At 41.2% G+C, this 6,331-nt stretch overlaps 1 protein-coding gene across 1 annotated transcript; it reads left to right on the top strand.

Moving 5' to 3' along the window:
* Nucleotides 1-916: 916 nt before the first annotated feature.
* LOC104966292 (MAGUK p55 subfamily member 4-like) lies at nt 917-2,107 on the top strand. The gene is made up of 7 exons (XM_010795478.1): nt 917-992; nt 1,085-1,102; nt 1,179-1,220; nt 1,310-1,330; nt 1,464-1,478; nt 1,756-1,788; nt 1,886-2,107. Exons 1-7 carry the CDS (start codon nt 917-919, stop codon nt 2,068-2,070), a joined length of 390 nt encoding a protein of 129 aa, XP_010793780.1. The 3' UTR covers nt 2,071-2,107.
* Nucleotides 2,108-6,331: the final 4,224 nt, after the last annotated feature.

Raw genomic sequence — 6,331 nt, 5'->3', positions numbered from 1 at the left:
TTTATATGTGTATCTTAAAGGCCCCCTATTATCCTGTTTTTCATATATATACAAACCATGTCTCTAAAATGTTTGGCTGAAACTCCAAACAGATCATTGCAGCATTACCCATAATCCCCTCTGTTTCCGCCCTGTTTCCAAAGTGCTGATTCTGTCTGTTACTTCAGATGAAAATGAGGAGCCCCTCCCCACGCCCCTCTGGGAGAGATTTGGTTACAAAGAACTCAATGGTGCTCTAGGTGTATGTGTGTGTGTGGGGGGGGGGGTTACCTTGGTTGCTGATTGGCTAATGATTACTCAAGCCAAAACATCGTTATGACATCATAAAGTGGCCAAAATCTGATCAGCTCATTTTCAGACAGGATTTTATATTGGATCAGGACAAAAAGAGAGAGAATCTTTGTTCCTGAAACTTTCAGAGTCTANGTGCGCAAAGCATTGTGGGGATTTGAAGGACGCGAAGTCTACCCATGTGCAGCCTCGAAATTTCCCCCAAACCAAGGACGCGGCCTCGGTGGAATTCCAAATATGCTGGAGATTGGAACAGTCCTTCGGCGGCACACGATGACGTAGCATCCTTGAAATATTGGCTTGGAAGCCAGTATCCTCGAGATTGAGAAACGGCCAGTATGTGTAAAAAAGCAGGAAATAAAAAGGAACTCCCCTTGTAGTAAACCATTTAAGCTCCATATTGTTTCAGAAATAATCCTCGATGTGGTTTGTAAAGCGAAGGACCCAGAATCAGCCCTTCTCTAACAGGGCTGAAATAGAGGGATATGAGGGATGTCTAAAATGCATGATCTTTTTGGTATTTTGAGCAAAACACTTCACAGACATGTTTTTTATATATTTGTATATATCTGAGACCTATAATAAATGCCTGAAAATAGTATAATAGGAGAAGTTTAAACCCTACATGTGGTGTTGGGACAGGAAGCAGAGGGAGTCCTGGTGGTCTCAGCCTTATCAGCCGAACGCCTGCATACACACCTGTAAGTTCATTTCACTTTCAGCACACTTTAAATCCAAGTTTCTCAGCCTCTGTTCAAACCTTTCATTGTGTTTTACTCCATGCTTCCTGAAGTGAGCACTGTAGAGGAAGGTGAGCAGATTGCACCTGCAGCTTTAGAAGAAAAAAGATGTTAATGTGTTGTAACAACTCCTTTTGTCCCCCACAGAGGAAGACATGATGGCCATCGATGACAAATGTGTAGAAGCAGGTAAAGCTCCACCTGAGATGTATTCTTGTTTTAATTCCTACACACACATATGATTAATTTCCCTCTGTGTGTTATTTGGATTGCATCAGACGAGGAGGCATTTGAATCTGGTAGGTAAGTTTATTTAATTTCAACTGGTTTAGACTCTGAATTCTGAATAACTCTTCCTCGTGTCCTTCATCTGAGACATTCGTTATCGTTTATTTTTTATTCTCCTGCTGCTGTCTGACGGGGAAATGTCAGAAGAGCTCAGAGAAGGTGAGAAAACATAGTTTCAGTTGATCTGAATAGACTCACTACTTACTTAGAGAAAAAGAAATACATGCCATTGGTGCATTGCATTGTGGGAATTGTAGGACCTAGACTTTTTTTTTTCTTGACCCACAAAAGACATTAAAAGCAGTCTGAACCTTAACCCTTTAACCTTTCATTTGTTAAAGCCCCCCAGCTTACGGGAAGTTCTGCATTTATTTCAGTTTGTTTGACCCTCCCTCACCTTCATTTTGCATTCATGTGTTCTGTCTGCTTGTTCCAGAGGAGGATGATTTCAGCAGCAGCACTGACTTAGGTAAGTCTGAACTCTCTTTACGATGTTCTATCAAAGAGTTTGCATGAACCTATCCCAGACCATTCCTCACTAACATCACCTTTCCTTTCTCTGCCAGTGGGCTTCAGGCGTAGCATGCGTCTGTGTCGGAGGCGGAGTCACAGCACCGCCCAGCCGTCCTGCCCCCCCCGCTGCCCCAACAGCTGCTGCAGCGCCATCGGCAGCCCGTACGAGGAGGTGGTGCGCTACCAACGCCACCCGCAGGACGCACACCGCCTCATCACACTCTTAGGTACAATATAAAGGTTTAGTGTGGCACTTTTCTGCATTCAAATGTCTTCGAACGAGAGACCTGTGTCATATTTTAAAGGTCACCTATTATGCAAATCCACTTTTCATGTCTTTTATACATCAACATGTGTCCCCTCTTCTTCATGTCTCTTCTACATCAACATGTGTCCCCTCTTCTTCATGTCTCTTCTACATCAACATGTGTCCCCTCTTCTTCATGTCTCTTATACATCAACATGTGTCCCCTCTTCTTCATGTCTCTTCTACATCAACATGTGTCCCCTCTTCTTCATGTCTCTTCTACATCAACATGTGTCCCCTCTTCTTCATGTCTCTTCTACATCAACATGTGTCCCCTCTTCTTCATGTCTCTTCTACATCAACATGTGTCCCCTCTTCTTCATGTCTCTTCTACATCAACATGTGTCCCCTCTTCTTCATGTCTCTTCTACATCAACATGTGTCCCCTCTGTGGAAATAGACTCTGAAAGTTTCAGGAACAAAGATTCTCTCTCTTTTTGTCCTGATCCATTTATATAAAAACCTGTCTGAAAATGAGCTGATCAGATTTTGGCCACTTTATGATGTCATAACGATGTTTTGGCTTGAGTAATCATTAGCCAATCAGCCAACCAAGGTAACCCCCCCCCCCGCCCCTGAGACAAACACTTCAGAGACATGTTCTGTATATATCTGAGACCTATAATANGGTAGCAAGTTTGAGTCCCACTGCAGTCAGCATGTCGTTGTGTCCCTGAGACACTTCACCCCAAATTTTCAAAGAGACTTACATACTCCATACTGTGGACAATTTGGGGTGAAGTGTCTCAGGGACACAACGACATGCTGACTGCAGTGGGACTCAAACTTGCTACCCCCTGATTCGAAGTCCAGCACTCTATCCACTTAGCCACAGCCGCCCATCATCATTTTAGACTGAAATATGTCAACATTTACGAGTTGGATTGTCGCCAAATTTGGCAGAACCAATAATTGATGGGGGAAGATGAATTGTTGTGAATTTGCTGATCCATTGACTTTTCAACTGGTGTCATCGTCAGGTTAACATATTTACTAGTCCAATATTATACCAAATTACTGCACAACCAAAGACATTCCTCAGCTGTACTTTGTTAATGTAGCTAATGTTAGCATGCTAACACTCTAAACTAAGATGCTTAACATACTTGCTAATGTAAGGTATTTTAGCTCTGAGCTCAGGATTAGCTGAAAATAGTCCTGGAAGCTTATTTACAAGTTAACAGCATTTAATAAAACAATGACACAATGAAATTGCAAATGCGACAGCTCTTCTGTCCACTCCCATGGGATGAGAAAGAGACAGACTTCCTGCTTGTGTCACATATTTATCATCTGAAGTCTTCTCCCATTGGCTTAGAGTCAACGGGTGCGAGTCCAAGTCACGTCCTGCCTGTCTTCATTCCCTGTTGTTAGTTTTACAATCTTCTAATGTTTATTGGTCATTTAACCATTCCCTAATAATAGTATTGCAGCGTCAATAAGTGAGGGTTAAAGACAGTGTGTTTAGTATGCAACACGTGTAAGTTCTCCTTATATTCACGTACAAAACATATTATTAGCTACATGCTAAAGCTAACAAAACCGTCTGAACAGACAGGAAGTCGAGTGTGTCGACAATGTTGTGTACATCCGGTTACAGAATAAAACTGTTATTAATTTTACGTTACGCCACATATGGGCTATATAGATTTTTTTTTCCTTAACGTTAGCATGTTAGCATTGCCAATGTGAGTATTTAGACATGCTATGCTTATGTAGCTGCAGCCACACTTGGCTGTAGACTTTTAATGATATGTTAAACACTCCTGAGATAAATCTGATTTGTATGTTGTATTATCTTTAACACTCTCAGTTTTCAGGTCTTATCAGTGTCCGGTTCTCTGCTGCTGTCTGATCGTCCCANGCTAACAAAACCGTCTGAACAGACAGGAAGTCGAGTGTGTCGACAATGTTGTGTACATCCGGTTACAGAATAAAACTGTTATTAATTTTACGTTAGGCCACATATGGGCTATATACATTTGTATTCCTTAACGTTAGCATGTTAGCATTGCCATTGTGAGTATTTAGACACGCTATGGCTGCTTTTTTGATCCATTTTTCCTTCAAATTTGTTATTATTTACATTGCTTTTAAAATCGTTCTGTGACACGAAAAAAATGCGAAAATCGTGTTGGTGAACACGAATCAATATATTAATTTCGTGACTATAACACGAAATGCCGTGAGACTGTGTTGCTATGGTAAAAATTGCATTTGCCAAACATTAGCATGTTAGCATTGCCATTGTTAGCATCTAGGCACACTGTAGCCGCAGCCTTACAGATGGCTTTGCTTGGCTGTAGACTCATTAGCTTCATCTGATTCCTCTTATTTGTGATAATCTGATATAAAATCACCTTTGTACATCTGTAAATGTGCTAGTGTTTAAATAAACTGCTTCACCTGTTAGCATGAAGAACATTTAATGACAGGTCGTGAAATAGCTTTATCCCTAATCCCTGGTTCATATTATCTTGTTGTCATACAGTACTGTCCAGGTGTTTCCCTGCACTTGATCTCTTTTAATACTGTTTATGATTGTTTGTACATGTTGTATTATCTTCAACCCTCTCTGTTTGCACTATTCTCAGGTATTATCCGTATCCAGTTCATCGTCCCAGTCTCCCCTCAGGGATCATAAAACCTTGATCTAATCTCATCTGAATCTTTTGACATCTCGTTGTGTTTTCATGACTGTGATGTTCTCCTTTTCTTCCTTCTCCTTCTCCTTCTCCTTCTTCTTCTTCTTCTTCTTCTTCTCCTTCTTCTGTCTTCCTTCCTGCCTGTCTGTCAGCCGACGAAGAGGCGACAGCAAGTCTCCACGCCGTAAACCGATCCGCCTCGGAGAGAGCGGGAGAGGATTCCTGATATGGATCTACCTCAGAAACTCAGCCAAACAAAGCCTCACCTGTTTTCACCGCCCTGCCTTGTTCCTCCTGCACCACCACACTGAAATCCACTTTGTCAGTTTGTGCATTTTCTCCTCGTGGTTTTGTTTCCGTCGGGGATTGTGGAAGCTTTGATACACAGAAATACCTGTTAGTATAGTAGTTGTCGATTCCTTTTTTCCACCAAATACCTCCACCCTCCCTCCTTCCCTCCACTCTCACCGGAACAGCAAATTACCCTTCTCCCCTCTTACATTTTGGGTGTCCCGAACCGAGGCCCCCGGGGCAGATCCCAGACATAAAAGTTAGCATTGAGGAGCCGAGTGTCCGATATCAGTTAATGTGAGATACAACTAATTAGTCCATTATCGGGCCCCTGCTCTCACCGGCTCATAAATTGGAGCCACTCAAAGGTCGTTTATTATTTATCAGAGAGGATGAGGGGGGAGGAGGGGGAGTTCTGCTCCGGTTTGCTTGTTCAACATATCAAGATTAGTTTCAACTAGCCCTGTTGGATGACTGCAGCCTGCAAACACCACACACACACACACACATTTCATCACACACACACTTCCTTGTCTCTGTCGGGCTACAGGAGCCGAAGCAGATTTCTTCAAGCAGCAAAAAACTTCAGCTTATGTTACAGCAGAAAACTTGAGTTCAATGTAAACATGTTATTGATGAATTAATAATGTGTAATAAATGTTGCACAACAGCTCGTTCCAGGAGTGTGTGTCTGGTCTGATGTAAGAGCTTTATGACCTTATGACCTGTATTTGAACATACTATAATATGTCGTTTTTTTCCAAAATGTTCAACATACTATACCATGACTTTTTTCAACATACTATAATAAATCGTTTTCATTTTTTATTTTTGACATACTATACTATGAATATTTCCAAAAATGTTTGACATACTACGACTTTCCTTTAACATATTATACAATGACTTCTTCCTAAATGTTTGAAATATGTGTTTTTTTTCAACATTTTTGACAAACTATGGCTTTTTACATCATACTGTACTTTGCCTTTTTTACATTTTTACGACTTTTTCTCGACAAACTATAGCACTACACACTTTAACATACTATGACATTTTCTACATACTATAGAGAGGCGAAGTCCCTCCCCTTCCGGTGGGACTCATGGGATCTTATTTCGGAAAAAGTATGTATTGAAGTCAATGGAGAGAGAAAGATTATCTTTCCATCCCGATTGAATTGTGCCACGAATTACACATATGATGTTTGTCAATCTTAAATAATAATTTCCATGTCACAAAAGTCACAGTTTGTC

The sequence above is a fragment of the Notothenia coriiceps genome, unplaced genomic scaffold (assembly GCF_000735185.1).
Source record: "Notothenia coriiceps isolate Sejong01 unplaced genomic scaffold, NC01 NC01_scaffold00037246, whole genome shotgun sequence".
Lineage (NCBI taxonomy): Eukaryota > Metazoa > Chordata > Actinopteri > Perciformes > Nototheniidae > Notothenia > Notothenia coriiceps.
Note: the sequence above shows the minus strand (reverse complement) of the source record. Positions and strands in the feature narration are given on the sequence as shown.